Here is an 18,332-nt window from a genome sequence, read left to right as displayed (position 1 = left end):
CACAGGCAATTTCAGGGCTCTTTGCAACTCTGTCACAAGCGCCATTCTGTCCATCCAGTAATTTTCTTCTTACGTCCAGTGCCGAGAAGCAGGTTACCGGACAGCTGGCGAGGGGAGGAACTCTGCCTGCAGACCAGCAACACATGCAAGGTTCAGCACTGGCAGCAGTTGTCAGGTTAGCAAGTGTTGCACAGCATGTTTACAGCATCTTGGGCAAACAGGATGGAAGACAGGGAAAGAAGCAAAAATATGCGAAGAAAAAAGCACCATAGTAACGCAAAATAGGTTCTTTGAATGCCAAATGCATGTGCGTAGATCAGCGGTGAAGATTATTCCTGCAGCTCCCTACTGTTATTCCTACACCAGCTTATTTGAATTTCAGCAGACTTGGGTGCCTGTTCTAATATAAAGACAAAACAAGCTGAAAAGGAGCTAAAACAAGCCACAATAAGCTACTAAGGTCAATACTTTTTTTTTTTTTTTTTTCCTGTTTTCGACATTCAGGACACTTTATACACAACTGTATCACCAAAAAAAAAAAAAAAAGACACCACTAAACTGGATATGCCTTAGTTCTGAGTTCAGCCCTATTCCTTGTTCTGGTGGAGAGAAGTGGCTAAATTCAAAGAGAGATTTCTTTATTCTGCACCTCTGCAACATCAGGCTAAAGTCTTGGTGGTCACAACCAATGTGTGAACAGCTTCTTCCTTAAAATCAGCACAAAAAAGGCCTTTGCTGTTATACGCTGGTGCAGAGATTTGCTCTGCCAGACATTAACCAAATTCTTCCAGCTCGCAAGCCAGTTACCCTGAAAGTGGATTCATCCAGCAGCAACACCCAGCAAGCAGAGGAGTAGCTCTGAGGAGGAGGAGGAAGGAGAACAGGCTGGGTGGGCTGCAGTACAGAGAACTTCTTGCTGTGACTCCCCTCCCGTCCCCCTGTTCATACCATTCGTGCCCCAGGTTAATGGGGAATTTCTAATGCTGAATCTCTTGCTGAGTTTGGTCTCACTGTAGAGGTGGTTTTTTCTCCTATGGACTTGGGGAGCTGACCCCTTCATATACCCTGTTTTTCCCCCGTTTCTGCCTACTTCCTCCCTCCATTACACAGCTCTGACCATGTTGAACAATCACCAGTCAATCTGACTGCCAGAAATTCTCCACAGCATCGTGGAAGGGAAAGAATGTGAAACCGAGGAATCACATGGCACCTACACCTCCCTCTGCATATACCACCCACCCCCCTCAAACAACAAAACAACGCTGCCTGTCATCTGAAACCAAAGCCAGTGCTCTAGCCAAAAAAGCTCTTTTCCTAAGAATCCCAAGCAGCTGAGGCCCTTAAGTGATTGTATCCCTTCTGTGGGCCTCCAACAAATTTCAATAACTGCAAGACGCAGTATTTCCTTCCCAAAAGCCAGTTTGGGAAGTATATCAAAGTAATAAAGTTTGAAGAACTGAAGCTGCTGTACACAAAAGCCAGCAGAAGTATTTCAACAATGTAAGGCTCAAAACCGAAGCCTGCTGCATTGCACACCCTCCTCCGCTGCAAGGCTTTGTATTGATTCTCGGGGTAGGCAAAGGTTTTTCTGCGTATTTCCTTCTGTGCTTACAGGAAAGGAAACTGTTAGCAGGGAAGATTTGTTTGTCTCAATGTGATGAGCACTGTGACTGAAATAGCAGATCCAACGCCGCTTTAGACAAAGGAATGATACATTCATTGATCTCTATGCTGAACTAAAAAGTTGAATTCCCCTGAGTTTATGCACAGTACATTTTGGGTCACCCTATGCTCTTTTTTCTCTTTGCGCTCAGCACAATTACTTTAAGGAGAAGAGACAAGATTTAGGCACAAAGTCTTCTGCTGTAGCAAACATCACTTACGAGCTTTTATTAAGTCTAATTTTATTCAGGAACACAAAGATTGGGTTTTGTTTCCTTATTAGAGGAAATAGCCCAAAGTGAGATTCTGCCACAAGCAAAGCTGTTTTCTGGTATGTTTAACTACTATATCGGGTGGAAGCGGACATTGAAGGGAACAGGCAGAATAAACTGTGTGCTGAGAATGGTGGTAACTGTTGACACTTACAGCATATCAGGACAGTTGTCTGGTTTTTCCAGCAGACCTCCTTCCATCACAAAGCGGAGCACTTGTTCATTGGTCATGCCTTGGTACGGCTGCTCCGCTAACGTTGCAATCTCCCAAAGTACAACACCAAAAGACCTGGAAAACAAAACAGAACTTCAGAAAGAGGAGCAATAATTTTTTGTTAGATGATGCTGAGCAGGTCCACAGGTATTTTCTTTTACCAAAAATTTCCCATTGCTCAAAAAGTATGCAGCTATGGCCATAGCCACATCACCTAGCATAAGGGACTGTTGACTTCAAACACCTCTAGTCAGTGGTGAGAAACAGGCCCCTAGTTCTGAATGACTCTTCAGAACGGCCCCTGTAAGAAAAGACCACTAATATTGCATCTCCATTTTTCACACCATAATCTACAGCTCAGAACTTGTCATGATTATGATCATTCAGCAGTCCAACATTACTTGGTTACACTGGTTCCATACAGGTCAATCAGTAAAAAGCCACCATAAGCTCACTGCATTGACCGGAAGCCTCCTAACTCAGAGGAGATTTAAGCTGTGAGCTTGCTTGGAGAATCAGCTCCCATCTCCTCTCCCTTGCCCATGGCTTTGAGTTCAGACTTTAGGCGCACTGCGGGGTGGGAAGAATAGCGGAGAGGAGAAAAGGAAAGGTGCAGGTAAGGAAAAAAAAATTTTAAAGTTCCGTTCCTATCTCTGAGCTTTCTGTACAGAGGACCTCAGGCTGGATCGACACCTGATCGTTAAAGTCTGCAAAAAGATCCGTGTGTAGCTGGGTGCAGGGAATCAAACCTTCTAAGAAGCTGGTGAAGTTGCAGAGACTTGTTATTTCAAGGGAGCTCGACAAGCCCCTCTGCCCAAGCCACAGAGATAGCAAGAAAAAAAATCTGTACATTTAAAAAACTAATCTCCAAATCTTCACATAACGTATCTCTGGTACTCCTGATAGCAGTTGAGACGGCAGCAATACAGAAGTGTAAGCTCTCATTCCAGTGCAAGCTGCTTTTCATCAGAAACACTGGAGTCACACAAATCTGATTTAAAAGCTGCATTTTTCCCTTTCTGCTGTAGCAAGCCCAGAGGTAGAGAGCAAATGCACACCAGCACACCTGTGCCTCTCATCTGCCTTACCACTAAAAGCAAGAAAACAAACCAACCTCTATTCCCCAGGCACAAAAACACTTCTTGGGTAATACTTTCCATTTATCCCTCTGCTTTGGTTTCTTCCACATTCTAAGTCAAAGGTGCAAAGTAAGGATCAAGGCATTCAACAGCAAGCAACAAAACCAATTTTTGAAACACACAAATGTGAATGTTCCCCAGCTTCTTGTACCAAGATCCGCATTTGCTGCTTCACGAGCCAAACTTTTAAAGCCCCCAGGAGAAACTCAGTTACCCCTTGTGCAACATGTATGTAACTATGTTCTTGAAACAGAGCTTCTAGCTCCTTCCAACTAACTACAAAGGACAGCAGAAGTGAAAAAAGAAGTCTGTCTAATAATAGAATTGATTACTGGCAAAGAAAGATAAGCATAGTTATGTAATTGGGTAGTTTGGATGCAAGTATTGACACTTTCTAAAAATATCTCAGTTTAAAATTAGTTTATTGAGCAGACATGGCTCAAATTGTCTGCTCTGCACTGAAGAGTCATCTACTTTTAGAGCTGTTGTGCAAAGACAGAAAATCTAGATGCTGCCTTGTCTTCTGTGGCTAAAACGCTGAGTCAAGCTTAGTGAAAGAAAGCGTCATTTCAATAGGGTATTGTTGTGAAAACAGGAGTCCAGTATTATTAGCTGGTTATGGTAGAGTGGTTTTATCTTTCAGTTATCCACTATATCTAAAATGGTTTGCATCTGGAGCCAGAAGCACAAACAGACTTGCAATTGTTTGCCTTTCAGGGGAGGCACGGACAGAGGGTCAACTCAACATTTTGGTGCCTTTGAAGCTACTTTGATCACTGCAGGAATAATAAAAACAAGTCTTACACACCTACTAGTCATATTATCATAACAAACAAACTTACACTGCTTCTTCAAGGCAACTACCAGCTCTGAAAGAATGCAAGATGCTGAAGACTTTATTTACAGAAATACACCCTCACCCTGAAGAACAGTATTACATTAATTTTAAATGTTCTCCTTCCCTAAGTACAACAAAAACAGTATTGTCTAATTACCTCATTCTTCTGCCTGAAAAGCAATAAAAGAATGAATTGCTAAAATAAAGCTCCACCCTTCAAAACCTCCAGACACTCTTCTTACAGTTTGCCATTTCACCTTACAGCTTATAAATCTTGGACTCTGACCACTCAAGCAGTTTTGACTTTTCGACATTTTGGCTTCTAAAACCTATCTCAAAGAACATGGAACCAGATGTCACAATATCATACCAAAAAGGCAGGAAAAACAATCTCAACATTTTTTCCTGTTTGATGAAAATAAATGGCCCCCAAACAGCCAAGCTACACAGTTTACATGAAGCAACTTCAAAAACTGAGCCGATACAAGGAGCCAGGTAATTTTTCCTGGCATGAAGAGACCTTCGATGTATAGTGTTTGGTCTAAAAGTTATTGAGAAGTAAACTGGAATGATCCTTTTAGCTATGAACAGATCAGGTAAATATACACTATTTCGTGACAGTGATAAGACAAGCTCCACTATATTGGAATTCAGGTTGAAATTTCTGAATCTATAGCTGTGGATACATGTGGCAAATGCAAATGTATACGTGTTCTAAACAAATGGCATATTCCTCATGGTGAACCAGGTTTTTTGTACCTCAAGATAGTATACCTATGTGAAGCAAATTTCAGAATAAGTCACTTCTAACAATTAAGACTGCAAACCATCCCAAGGAGGAACTGTCTTAAATATTGCTGAGAGCTGTGGACCTCCTCTCTAAAAAGCAATTTTTCCTTCTCTATGCTTTCAAGTAAAAATCTGTCAGATTTTACTACCGCTCCTCTTAAGTTTTCCAACCTTATAATCAGTAAACTACTTCCTTGATGTGACTTCTGGCTAGGTTACTTCGCTCAGACTGTCCCGCTGATAAACCGCAAGACTGTTTGCTCAACCCTGCTTTGGAGTGAATGACCGATGAATGCCAAATCTTGTTAATGTTGAAGGGAGAACTCACGTTCTTCCTGTAACAACTAAAATACTAATTTTCTTCTGATGCTTGATTTGGTGTCACATCTGTGGGGTTTTTTTTGTTTGGAATTTGAGTTATGTTTAAACAGTAACGTCACCTAACAGTTACAGGTTACAAGGAAAGCGCGTGTGGAACAAGTACCGTACGTCACCGAAGCCGAACATCGGATCTGCTGCAGCCCGCTTTTGGTACAATGGCTGGAGTTGGCGGCTGGACTTAAGTTACTGTTGTGCGGTAGGAACGGGCAGGTCCGCCAGCTCTTTACTCCAGGCTCGTTCAGTTCTACATCTAGGGATTTTCTAGTGATATATTCCAAATTTCTGTCTGCTTTGTGAAGCCATTACAAGTCCCAAAATTCTTTTACTGTAGGGGGACTGCCAAAACAATGCCTGTGCTGCTCCATTAGATAAATGGCTGATACAGGGCTTCCCCTTCAACTCAAACTGGTTAGTTTGATCTGTTTCCAAGTTTGAGGGTTACTGGACTCATAAATAAGTTACTAGCCATAAGAAAAAAGTTTTAAGCAACATTCTGGTGCCTTGCTTTTTCACTTGCTATATAATTCCCCTTATGAACCTTTCACTCAAAGCTGGTGCTGTGGACTACAGTACACTGACTCCAAAATCCTCAAGCTGTTTAAAGAAAATGGAGTTTACTACTAAAATACCATTCGTAGTGACTTCTAGACATTTGGAGGCAATCAGCTGCCAATTCTGTAACAGATCAGCAGTAAAAACATCTTGTTAGGAAGGCAAAGAAACCATAAAAGACAGAGTAGAGGTTTTGCCAGTACGCGTTCATCTTCTGCCAAGTCCTCCCTACCTATCTGCAAAAGTTTGGGGGGGTGTGGTGTGTGGGGAATTGTTCCGGGGTATTATTTCTTCAAAGAAGTGTATTTTGAAATTTCCTGAATGTCTCTGTTAATAACTTCACAGATACAGCAACTAGGCAATGCGCTTTTAAAGAAAAACCTATTTCTGCATCTTGCGGTATATAAAACAAGCAAACAAAGCTCCAAATGGAGAAGGATATACACAAGGGAGAACTCCCAAGAAAAAACCTGCCCATGTACACAAACCGTCTGTGGGTAAGTAGAGTTATTTAAACAGAAGGTTTTGATAGAAAAGCAGGCTAGCACTATGAACCTTTCTATATTCTTGGCAACTTTTAATGCTTTTCTTGAAGGACGGCAATTTGAAAAATGACAACTTGCTCTTCCAGGTGAAGGTAATGTTTTTCACTGCACAACTGATTTTACAACTCACAGCAGGAAACACACCACCACCTCCAGTTTTGGAAATCCATTTAACTCTGCTCTCTCTGAGAGCAGATTTTAACCTCACAAGTTCTTGATTTTGCAATGCAAATATGAAATATAAAGCGGAATGCTTCACAGTGGAAAAAGAGTTACATTTGAGGAGAAAGGAGAAGCAGTATAATTAGTTAAATCTACTAAAATCAGAAAAGAGGCTAGAAAGAAGAGGGGCTAAAACAGTTTTTCAGAGCCCCTTTTTTGTTACCAGACATCGGAGTGTGTTGTGAAGACTCCATCTTTCAGTGATTCTGGGGACATCCAGCGGACAGGCAGCAAACCTTTCCCTCCTTTACGATAATAATCTGTCTCGTAGATATCTCTTGTCATGCCAAAATCTAGAAGGTGTAAATGTTTTGAGTTTGCATGATAAAATGATGAACATTTCCCCTTACTACAAGCCACTGTAGCCAGCAGAGAAACTCAGTTTGGTTCAAAGAATATGCAATCAGTTACAATGACACTTACCTTTGCAGGCACTTTACCTGCTGCCTTAGGGCTGGTTAGCTTCCCTCCCCACAAAACCAAAAGACATTTTTACCATTGACTTCAGTGGGTGAGAAGTCTGAATGATTTAAATATATTAAGATGAAAAGTTCCAGGATTTATGCTCAAGCCTTGCAGTAAGCTAAGTCTTCTGAAGGTCATACAAATCACTAATTTGTTCTCTAAATTCAATGATTTTCTTTCCTTTTCAAAGGGTGTGAAGAGCTCCTTTAGTACTTAATGCTACTGTCTTTAATTAAAGAATCTCACATGTTGAGTGAAATGCTTCTCTCTTGGGGTTTGTTTTTCCTCTTTCCAAAGGTAATTTCCAGTTCCTGTATAATACTCCATCTCAAATGCTACAGAGGATTAGGCTATTCATTTATGACTAATACAGATCAATATTAAAGACAAAACTTTGGGTTATACGTATGACCTTAGCTGTAAATACGTAAACATTCGCAAGACTTGGATCTAACAATGTTCATCTCCTGACTGTAACTCAGACTTATTCCCTAGGTTTTCCCTAGGCTTTTTTTGGTACAATCAGCTTGACACACACAAAACTGCTGGGCCTTGGACTAGCCTATTTAAACCAGTTACTATGCTTTCAGACACTAACCAAAAAGTTAATAAACCAGGTGGCATCAAATCTCTGACTAATATTAAAGGCTGTCTGCTAACACAGCAGACCTAGGGCAAAATCCATTTTACCAATACAGACCTGTAGTTGCCCTTTTTTGATAGGGAAAAGCAGAGTGAAAAGAGGACAGAATTCTTCCAGTTCTCACAGTCATTATTACCAGTCTATGACTTGGATGAGTGACCGACCACCGATCTTTCTCATTCTGCTAGGGACACTGGTACCCTCAGTGATTATGACTAGAAAGCCCATCTGTGCAGCTATTCCATCACTCCCACACACCAGCGTGATTTTATCCTGGCTGAATGGAAAATTCTTTAAAAATGTAATGCAAATAAGAAACAGATCCGCAGTGAGGATAGGACAGTGTACCATAAAGCTCTTCCTCTGAGATCTAAACAGTGTGAGTTGGCATGTTCCAGTCAAGATGCGCCTAAACTGTTTTTACATGAAGGGATTTTCAGTACTGGTATGTAAATGAGAGCAGTGCAGCATATTTCACAAAATGCTTTTGGGGTAACCATGTACCATCTTCAGTTCAAAGAATTGTAAAACATGCTGGTTGGGGTGGAGGAGTGAGAAAATCGGAATGAGAAGGATTCAGACTGACTTCCCCCAAACCTACAGAAAATGCACAAAATCCCCCAAAGATCTTATTTCCTAATTAACTGACTCAAAATGAAATCATTTTTTCTTTCTCCCAAATGACAGGATTACTTACACAAATTATCAAAATAGCTGAGTTAAGCTCACAGAAAAAGAATTAGTTTCCTACAGCAGAATGCTGTTGCTATACATGTTATTTTAATATGCGCAACTCAAAAACAGCCAAAAGCTTAAAATCACCCTCTCTGGAGACAAGTCTGAAAAAACTCATCTGACACTATTTTGGAGGGATGGTGAAGGGGAAAAAAAAAAAAAAGCAGTGTTTAACAGCAGAGCAGAGGAAAAGTCATTTTGTTGTCTGGAAAGCAGAACTCCAGTTCAGACTGGAAACCATCCAGCTGTAGTCAAGCCTTACATTCCACTTCCAAATCAGATATGCTTTAAAATAATCCTAAAATTCTTATTCTTGAATCAATAAACAGGAGGTGGAATTATTTTTATGCATTAACACAAAAACGAATGACACACGAGTGGTAACTACGCCATCCACCCAGATGTCTGCAGCATCTGCACCTCAAATCACTGCTTCACTAGCTCTGTTGAAACCCACACGCTATACAATTTCCTCACTGGAACAACAGCAAGTAGAGGTATTCCAAGAGTTTCAACTCACTGACGACTGCTCACAGGTCTTAAATCACAACAAGCCTTCATAAGGAACATATTTCATTCTGCAGAAATTTAAACTACAGCTAAGTTTTAAAAGGTCTTTCAAACTGCTTTCAAAAAATTAGAATGCCTTCTAAGATGCTGATTTTTTCAGATGACATTTTTCATTTGTGTAACAGTCAAGAAAGCATACCTCCAATTTTCACTGTGAAGTCTTCTGCCACCATGCAGTTTCTTGCAGCAAGATCTCTGTGAACAAATTTGTTGGCGTTGAGGTATGCCATCCCATCAGCAATCTCTCCCGCCATCTGAATCATCTTCTTCAGAGTTGGAGGTGCCTGGCCAGGATTATTCTAAGCAAGATTAAGAAGATAACACATGTAACGTGGGGAAAGAAAAAAAGGTAACTATTTCTACATCAAACTGTAACATAGTATTTTTACTTTTTTTTTTTTTTTTTTTTTAATAAAAAGCACATTGTCACAATTCAGCCAGACATGATCCAGGCTAAACAGAAACGCACAATTATGTACACCACGGCATCCGCTTAGCGGGAAAACTGGCCATATCAAGTTGGGTTACAAACAGAACTCCCACATAGCTCTTTTAGGCCATTCTATTTTAGGGAATAGAAGCTAGAAAGACTTTTTTGGTATAAGGATGTTACCTTACACCTATGGAGTTTAAATGTCCATTGTTCTGCTACACAATTCTGAGATATGAAGCAGAGGGCTTATTTAGAGATTTCTACTGTTTTACTACCTCAACAAACAACCAGAAGATGTTAAATCATTTCCTGTTCCCCAGTTCTCCATAACCAGATGTCTCTTGAATCAATTCTATTTGTAAACAGGAGAAAAGCTTATAGGACAATTTCTTCTGAAGCAAATTCACTCCTTCGCATCCATGGATATATGGCTTCTGCCATGCTCAATCTCATGGATGAAGGAGTTCAAGTATTTATACACAATCAATTAAGTCCCACCATCCCTTACCAGTATGAATTTGCCTTACACCCCTTGGATAATCACCACTGACAGTAACCAAAACCATGGCCTCATATACTGAATTCTACTAATGACAAAGATCCTGAAACACACACATCAAGTCACTGAACTTTATCACACTCCCATTCATAGACTAAACGGTTCCTTACCCACCTTCCATGGAAACTGTTCACACCCAACCCTGTCATCAAACTGTGCTACTTTGTGCTGAGATAATGAGCCATACCCACTACTTCCAGGCTCCCAAGAGCTGAATGCAACATACCGTATGGGAGCCAAGAAGATATAACCAAGAAAGCCCAGAAGGACCTACGTGAGTTGAATCCCCAGGAGGAAGAGATAGGTATGGGAGCTGCATGTTAAATTATCAGTAAAGCCAGTGATCAGGCAAGCCCTCCATCCACACCTTACTGAAGCACCCTGCCTTCCTCCTCACAGAGGTCCTCAGAAGACTTTGCTCGACTCTTTACATTGCACATCAAGGAAGACAGGGAAATTAAGCATAGGCCTATCACAGATTGCTTTGGAGACACCAGCATACAAGACAGAAAAGCCAAGTACAGAGCTCCTCATTTTGTTAATTTCTATATAATGTCACTGACCCTTTTTAGGAAGTTTGTTGAATTCAACACAAACTAATATAACCTGAAACATTATTTATCATAAATGCTAACCAAGCCCTTAGTCCATAGTCCTACTGGTTACTTTCTGAATCTTGGATTCAGTATGGTTATTTACTGTATCAAACCACTTAAACAACCTGCTCTTGCTACATGCAGTGTCCTCCATTTATACCATATTCATCCTCTTGTGCGCATATTGTGCTCATGTTCTGTTTCTTTAAGTTATTCACATCAGAATTTCAAGATCAAAGGCAAAAGCTGCTGAGCTCATTTTCATAGTCTACTATGATTTGAGTGGCAAGTGACCTATGTGTCATTCTTTATCCTTCAGACCCTGTATCATATGTGGCAATTTTTGCTGCTAGACTGATGCCCTACATATCAGAGTGTGCATATTAGCTAAGATACTAGACTTTTACTTTACAGCAGAGGCAACAGGCAGAATATACAACATGAAACAATTATCCTAATGCGCATGCTTCAACTAGCTAATTTTTTAACATTTCAATGAGAAATTAGATTAGACGAGAGATTTAATTCAAATCTGGAAAACAGGACTCAGTAACACAAGAAGGGACCTATTCCATGCAGTACACTGGGCTATTTGCAACAGCTACCTCATGAAAAAAGGTGTTGCATACAACAGAGCAGCTCATGTTTTGTTCTCAGAGCTTACGGAGAAGGGCAAGAAAGGCTAATTGCCTGCTGCTTCCAATGTGACACTGCTTTGTTCAAGATTATTCTGAAGAAATAAAAGAACAACCAGCAACTCATGGCTCACCTCTGTGTCTGGCCTCAATGATCTCAGGTAACTTTTGAGGTCTCCACGTGTCATCAGCTCCATGATAACCAGCGTAGGCTGGCCCTGAGAAACAACACCAAGCAGACGAACCTGGTGGAGGGAAGAAAAACACCAATGTTCAGTTACAAATACAGCTAATTGAACTGTAGTTATCATTTATTCATGTCAATATGTAGCCCCAAATACCTGTGAACCTGTGGGAAAGGTCTGAAAGTAGATTTGGTTCCACTCTCTGATTCGTGTTTCACAATACTATTATAAAGCTGTGCAGAGTTAAAACCTAAAATCCCATGTTCCCACTTCAGTCAATGAAGACGTGCACTGAACGCCCTCATGCCAATAAGCACCATGGCTGTATGAATCATAGCCTTGTTACATTTTCATGACTTACCACATGGTGACAATTGAACTCCTTCATCACCGATGCCTCATTTAAGAACTCTATCCTCTCACGCATGCTTGCAGACTCATTCACAGTCTTGATGGCCACCCTGGTCTCCGGCTCATCCTTCACCACTCCCTTGGCTATTCCCTCATAGACCATTCCAAAAGAGCCTTGCCCAAGCTCTCGACACATGGTGATCTTCTCACGAGGCACCTCCCATTCATCTGGAACATACACTAAGGAGAGAAAGAACAGGCCATGATGTTCCACTTCTGCAAGTGGTGTGATCACTCGCAGCTTTACGATACCGACTGTCCAAACAGTTTTACTGGAAAAAACACCAGACACAATGCTGAGCCCTTGCACTTCGTATGCAAATAATCCACGGTCTTTCCCATACAGACATAAGTAGATGCTTGGCATACAAATAAATCTTAACAAAATTGAAGTGGCCTCACTATGGTACTGACATAATGGGACAGAAATAAGGATCCTCAAAGCACAAAACCAAGGTGGGAAGAGGCTTGAATCAATACTTCAGGCTTGAGCTTTTCTTCAGATTCTTGGTTTTCTAATTCTTCCAGACAGCATCAAACATACTTCTTCATCTGTATCAGTTTAGCATCTGCTGTATTTTATATTAACAGATTGATTTTATGACTAGAGGGAAACATACTCTCTGATCTAGTAGGCTCTTTGCATGAAACTATTCCGATTACTTGCACATACACTGTTGCACCAGTAAAGGTAGAACTTGCTGCTGCAAGTCTCTGATCTGAGGCAGAAGACAGATCTCAGAAGGTGGCTGCCAGGAAGGACAACTGCCTCAGGCAAGAATACATCTGAGTAGTCACTGATGCTGCTGCCTATCAGTCATCAAAGGAGGGGACAGTTGTGTCACATGCTCTGGATGGGTGAAATGACAGGACGCAAAAATAGAGGATTAGAGCATCAACATTGACAGACCTTTAACTGTAATAGTGCCCTATAAAAAATAACAGTAAAACAGTCCGCTGCCACTCCAGTTAAACCCATTTGCCTCCTGGGGGCTTTTGGAAACACTATTCCAGCAAGAAGTCTACAGCAGTAGCACCAAACTAAACCATAAACAGAAAAAGTGATGCCTCAAGGAAATTCATCTGATGTTCTGATTTCCTCCTGCACTTGAAGAGCTCCACAAGTACATAATCCATACAGCATGGCCACATGCTCGTTACAGACCACCACACCTCTAAGTGAGGAGCTAGGGGGAAATTAATTATCTAGCAAGTAGGGTTTCAGCAGGAACATAGTTGCTTTTTGTATTTAATTATTTTTAAAAGCACTTCGTTTAGCCAGAAAGCTGAATTTCCAGGGTTCTCTATTCCACAGCAATCGCCAGCACACGGGCTTTCTGGAGAAGCAGAGCTGAGGATCCCTGGCCTGCCAGGCTCATCCAGCTCCTGCTGCCGCTCAGGGACAGCCAATACAAGAAATGGTAAGAGGTTCATCTACATCGTTAGCAGGCACAACCTCCTGCAATAGTGAGTACAGGAAAATAATACAGAAAGCAAAACCAAAAAAAAAGCATGCTGTTCCAGGAACACATTAAAGAGTTTTTAGTTCCTGTATGTTTTAAACACTTGAGCATTATCCACATTATGTCTCCTACAGAAAAATGTAAAAAATTAAATATGGCCCCCAAAACCCCACATCTGACTTTAGAGCTACAATTATTTCACTCTGTGAGCAGAGTACTCAACGTAAATACACCAGCTGGGATCTAAACACTGCCACAGTGTAATACTTCTAAACACTGTAATCGCCAAATATACACATCAGCTACAAATACATTAGGTCAGTTTGAAACTAGCTTTAAAAAAACTGTTTTGCCAGCTAGGGGAAAATGGGCTTATCTACACTCCAGATATTAAGAGACATCAAACATCCGTGCCCATTTTAACACAAGATTTCTGCATGTGCTATGTCTGGAAGCCCGCAATATTCCTTTTCTCTAACTGTGAAAGTTGTTGGAGAGCTTTATTGGGATGGGAAGTGAAGAGACAGTATTGTTTTTTGTAAGTGTTACTACTTTCCACGTAGAAGTACATAGAACAAGCAGGGGGGTTGTTCCAGCAGGTCAGAATAGGGCTTAAAAGTACAAACATGAAAGCCAACGAGTTCTTCCTTCACTTTCATTAGCGAAACTAACGCATCCAAATTTGCCTCAGCTGAATAAATTACATGAAAAATGTCAAAAACTTCCCAGTTTCAATAGATAGGTGACATTCACGTATTATCAATGATGGATTCCATAGCTGTGCTAATAAAATGAAGAGAGAAAGTGATTTTACAACATCCCTGTTAGAGTTTCATACTTTTCAGACACAAACAGAATGTATGAAAGTAAAAACATAAGATGTGTAAGGCCACACTTACCATCTGAAGCACTGAAGTACTCGGGGTTCACAGAAGCATAAAGCACTCCATTGCCCAGTCTGTCACTGTTCCTGTTGAAATATTTTTTTTTTCTTTTTTAATGTTTAAACCTAAGTAAATTTCAGACCACCTCTTCTACAGCTTTTCCACCATTTGCTCAACCACGGAATATTATTTACTGTATGCGAAGAGCTTTTCAGACAAAGGGGACAAACCACACATAATCAATGGGAAAACAGCCCAGAACAGCTTTCCCAGGAAACATGCAGTCTTCTCTATACCAAATCAGCACCAAAAAAGCATAAACACAAGGTACTTTTAGCTGCTGGGTAAACTTCCTTTAAGAAAGGCAGCTGTATGGTGATACACTCAGGAGACTTGTGGCTGAGAACATACTTGAACATCTGCTCTACTGTGGGAGACAAGTGATCTAGAAAAGGACAAGACTGATTTTAATGGGGAATTCCATCCAACTATTTTAGAAACGCTTCTGTAACTTTAAAAACACACACACACTGCCCCCGCACCCCAGTTTTACTGGGGTGATTTTCAGAATAAGACATGTTTATTCAGCGCTGCGAGAGCTCTTGCAGGGGGGAGGCTGTAGAAATAAAATTATCAATCAGACCTCAGAAAACAAGAGACAAAACATTCTAGTGGGCTAGAACAACAGTTTAAAGAAAGATGAGTTATCAGGCATTTCACCTAGGACAGCCCAAGGGAAGGCCAAGCAGGTATTGTACTTCACTAGCTACAAAGCCCTTTCTGGAGTGCTTGAGGAGAACTGGTACTACTGTCTGCACACAGATGAATTAGAGCTGGAAATAATAGGATACCCAATGAGTGTAATTTATACGAGTGTAATAAAAACCCTCCGTACCTACAAAGTTGCAAGGCTGAACATTTGCACTAACTTCCATTAAATTCTCATTACGTGTTTCAGTTGAAAAAACAGAAATAAATCACTAGTTACAAAAAACAAAACTGAGGAAAACAAATCAATAAAACAGTCCCCTACACTGCTGTGTCCAGGATGAAATTTATTAAGTGGATATAAAGACTTCAAAAACCCTCTAAAATTTGCAAGAAATCAAATTAACCTAAATAGAACTAATTTTTCATGATTTATATTGACCCATATTTCAGTCAGATCTTCTGATTATATAGGTTCAGTGTCTGCCATCATTGTCCCAGTGGATATGTACCTCTTCCCTCTCAAACATGATACTGTAATAAAAAGCCTCTTCATATCTCAAGCAGCAGATGCTTGCTGGTAACTCTAAACCACCTCCTCTTACACACCAACAAGACAGAATCTACTTTAGCTTCTTGAGTCCTCTGAATGCCATTTCCTTTTTTAATTTCTAACTTGCTCCACAGGCACAGATTTGAAAATAAACATTCCCCTCCTGCAGTTTTAACCACAAGCATATACAACTCACCTCTTTTTGTTAAAGACGTACAGCATTATCAGTAATCCCCCAACGATGAGCAGGAAAGCAATAGGGAGCACAATTATCAAGTGCAGGAAGTTTCCGTAGTTTGCTGCTGCAACCAACAAGAAAACAACTGTATCAGGGTTTCTACAAAATCTGCATTAACAAAGAAACATTCAAAACCCACTCTGTATATTTCCATACAGGGAAGAAATCAAAGTATTCATTTTCTTGTCTGATGTGGAAAAATGTGCTCAGAAACACTCCCTGACTGCAGATGAGTGGAACAAGAAAACAGACAGTGAAAAGCATTAATTTTGTACACAACAGTGTCTGTCTGGGGTTTGTTTTCACAAGTTATGCTTAAGGACTTACATTCCTCAGTGAACAATATGTAATTGTTGACTTGCATATTCTCCTTTTTTCTACCTTCTGTTCCCCTTGTTCACCTTGCAATTGCTTATACTTATATTCAGAATATACACACACTGCTCTTCAAGTTCTTCAAAGTCCATCAATTAGAAAACCAAAAAGGAATAAAAGATGGAGTTCCATTTTTTGTAGATACATCTGCTCTACAACTAAATACAGAAGTTCTTGAGCGGGTCTCTGTGGACACTACAGTGTGTTCTTCCAAAATGCAAATTACTCCCATTGTCAGGACCAGCATCACCCTTTCATCAGTATGTTATCTTTATCAAATGTCACTCAGAAGACGTCATATGAAAAAGCATCTTGGTATTTAAAATATCCTGACAGCCAAAAATTTGAACAAATTATTTGTTTCTTGTATTATTTTGCAATATAAAGCAGGCTTGCCTTATTGCCCCACATTTTGTACAATTCAGCTCCACGTCGTTATGGCTAATGATACGTTCCCAGCATAGCTGTACATCACAGGAAGCCACAGTAGTGTGTTCTACACACCCACCACCTGGTTGCACCTCTCATATATATATACAATGCACACAAGAAAAGTACCACACCTCAGATACACCTCCTGGTTGTCAACACTTGCAGGAACAGAGAATAGTTCCCAAAGAAGCATCAGCAACTAAGAGGAGTGTTCAGAGTATAGCCAAAGGGGTCATACGCCCAGTTACGTACATAAACGTCAGGGATTTTATTAAAAAGACAACAGTCCCCCAGTTTGGCCCTGCCAACACACATTCATCTTACATTTGGGTTGTACATAGAAAGAGACTGGCTCAGTCCATGACCCGTTTCCAGCTAACGAAGTGGCCTGAACTCTAGCAGAATAGTTTCCGGGGTTCAGATGAGTTAGTTTAGCTCCTCCAAGCTTCTTGTATTCCTGTCTGGAAACACATTCCCGCTTCTCCTAAAAGAAAAAAGCCATTTACATTTCCTGTTAATGTCTTCACACTCCTTCATTCTTGAGAAAACAATATAGCTGCAGGATAAGCTAATTTTTATAACTAAAAGCCCCATCTGAGCAGTTTTTCTTCAAACACCTTAAGGAAATGTGTGGAATTCAAAAACTGTCAAAATAAACAAAACAAAGGAATGGCATGCTGGGTTTTTGAAATCACAATTTCTATCCTTGGGCTGCAGCACTGCACAGAAGCGTGTTACGATAGATCCCATTTTGTGTCCAAGAGCTACAAGCAGTAACTGTTAACAGAGAAATGTCAAATCCTCACCTCTCCATGCTGCCCATATTTAATTTCATACATTAGTATCAGCCCATTTGGATTTGCAGGCTCCAACCACTTCAGGTAGACAGTATTTTCTTCTTTTGCTTCCCATGCTACCGTTCCTGGAATGTTATCTGCTCCCTCTGTAAAATATTTATAAGTGATGTGAGAAGAACATCTATTACTGAAACAGGAACTTACACAACAATTGAGGAAAATAAAAGGTCCATACTATTCTTTAGGTATCAAAGCACTGCAGCAAGCACTATTCAAAGATCCAAAGAACAAAACACATTGGCCAGGGGCCTGTTGGAGAGATTAGCAGAGTCTGAACGGCTGGTTGCCAGAAAAACAGTGCAGTGTATACAGCTTCACCAGGTATGGGCTCTGTGTTAGTCACTGTGCTCTGTGTGCCAAAAAACCTGTTTATCAGCATCTAGTTCTTCCTTCCAAACTTTCCACTACACCAGAACAGTGCAGACAGCTATTCCCACCAAATGGCTGTAAGGAGCAACCTGTCAGCAAATGGCTGTAAACACACAAGAGCTGCCCCACTGACATCCCTTTCCTAAAACATCCAGTCTTAGGAAATCTGTCACAGTTTAAAACCGAGTCTAATCAGCAGCAATTCAGGAACTGCTTTATCCCTATTTCATTCCTGATAATTGTATGTGTTTTACTCAAAACTTAATAGGAATGTGAAGACTGTTTCAGTCAAACAAAAAAGACTACTTTTCCAAAAAGACAGTTGTAGGTTTATAAGAAAACAGAATTGTTTAGCCTTTAATTTTCAGAGTCATGTGCTAAAAATCTGAGAACACTTCATTTCCTTTTCCCTGATCTCACAGATTTCCGTATTTCCTTGAAATAAGCAATACTTTTTGCTTTTTTACTGACACAGCTGGATCCGGATTATGATAGTCTTTCCTTCCAGAAACAAAACAAAATTGCTACCGTTCAAATATTCCCAGGCATCTGCTGGAGTCAGAAGCTCTTTGCTGGATGCATATGAGCTTACACTAAAATCATCTCT

General features: G+C 40.5%; 1 protein-coding gene across 2 annotated transcripts in view; it reads right to left on the bottom strand.

Moving 5' to 3' along the window:
* Positions 1 to 18,332, bottom strand: part of IGF1R (insulin like growth factor 1 receptor) — a 189,078-nt gene that overhangs the window by 4,448 nt on the left and 166,298 nt on the right. Inside the window, exons 12-20 of one of the 2 annotated variants that reach the window (XM_082005340.1) lie at positions 17,306 to 17,442; positions 16,824 to 16,983; positions 15,651 to 15,756; positions 14,209 to 14,279; positions 11,797 to 12,026; positions 11,385 to 11,495; positions 9,167 to 9,326; positions 6,778 to 6,907; positions 2,089 to 2,223 (exon numbers count right to left, since the gene is read on the bottom strand). In XM_082005340.1, coding sequence (XP_081861466.1) covers positions 2,089 to 2,223; positions 6,778 to 6,907; positions 9,167 to 9,326; positions 11,385 to 11,495; positions 11,797 to 12,026; positions 14,209 to 14,279; positions 15,651 to 15,756; positions 16,824 to 16,983; positions 17,306 to 17,442 — 1,240 coding nt within the window. The remainder of the gene's footprint in view (positions 1 to 2,088; positions 2,224 to 6,777; positions 6,908 to 9,166; positions 9,327 to 11,384; positions 11,496 to 11,796; positions 12,027 to 14,208; positions 14,280 to 15,650; positions 15,757 to 16,823; positions 16,984 to 17,305; positions 17,443 to 18,332) is intronic. The other variant, XM_082005341.1, reaches the window with a different exon arrangement.

The sequence above is a fragment of the Phaethon aethereus genome (assembly GCF_964289735.1).
Source record: "Phaethon aethereus genome assembly, chromosome: 12".
In the NCBI taxonomy this organism is placed as follows: domain Eukaryota; kingdom Metazoa; phylum Chordata; class Aves; order Phaethontiformes; family Phaethontidae; genus Phaethon; species Phaethon aethereus.
Note: the sequence above shows the minus strand (reverse complement) of the source record. Positions and strands in the feature narration are given on the sequence as shown.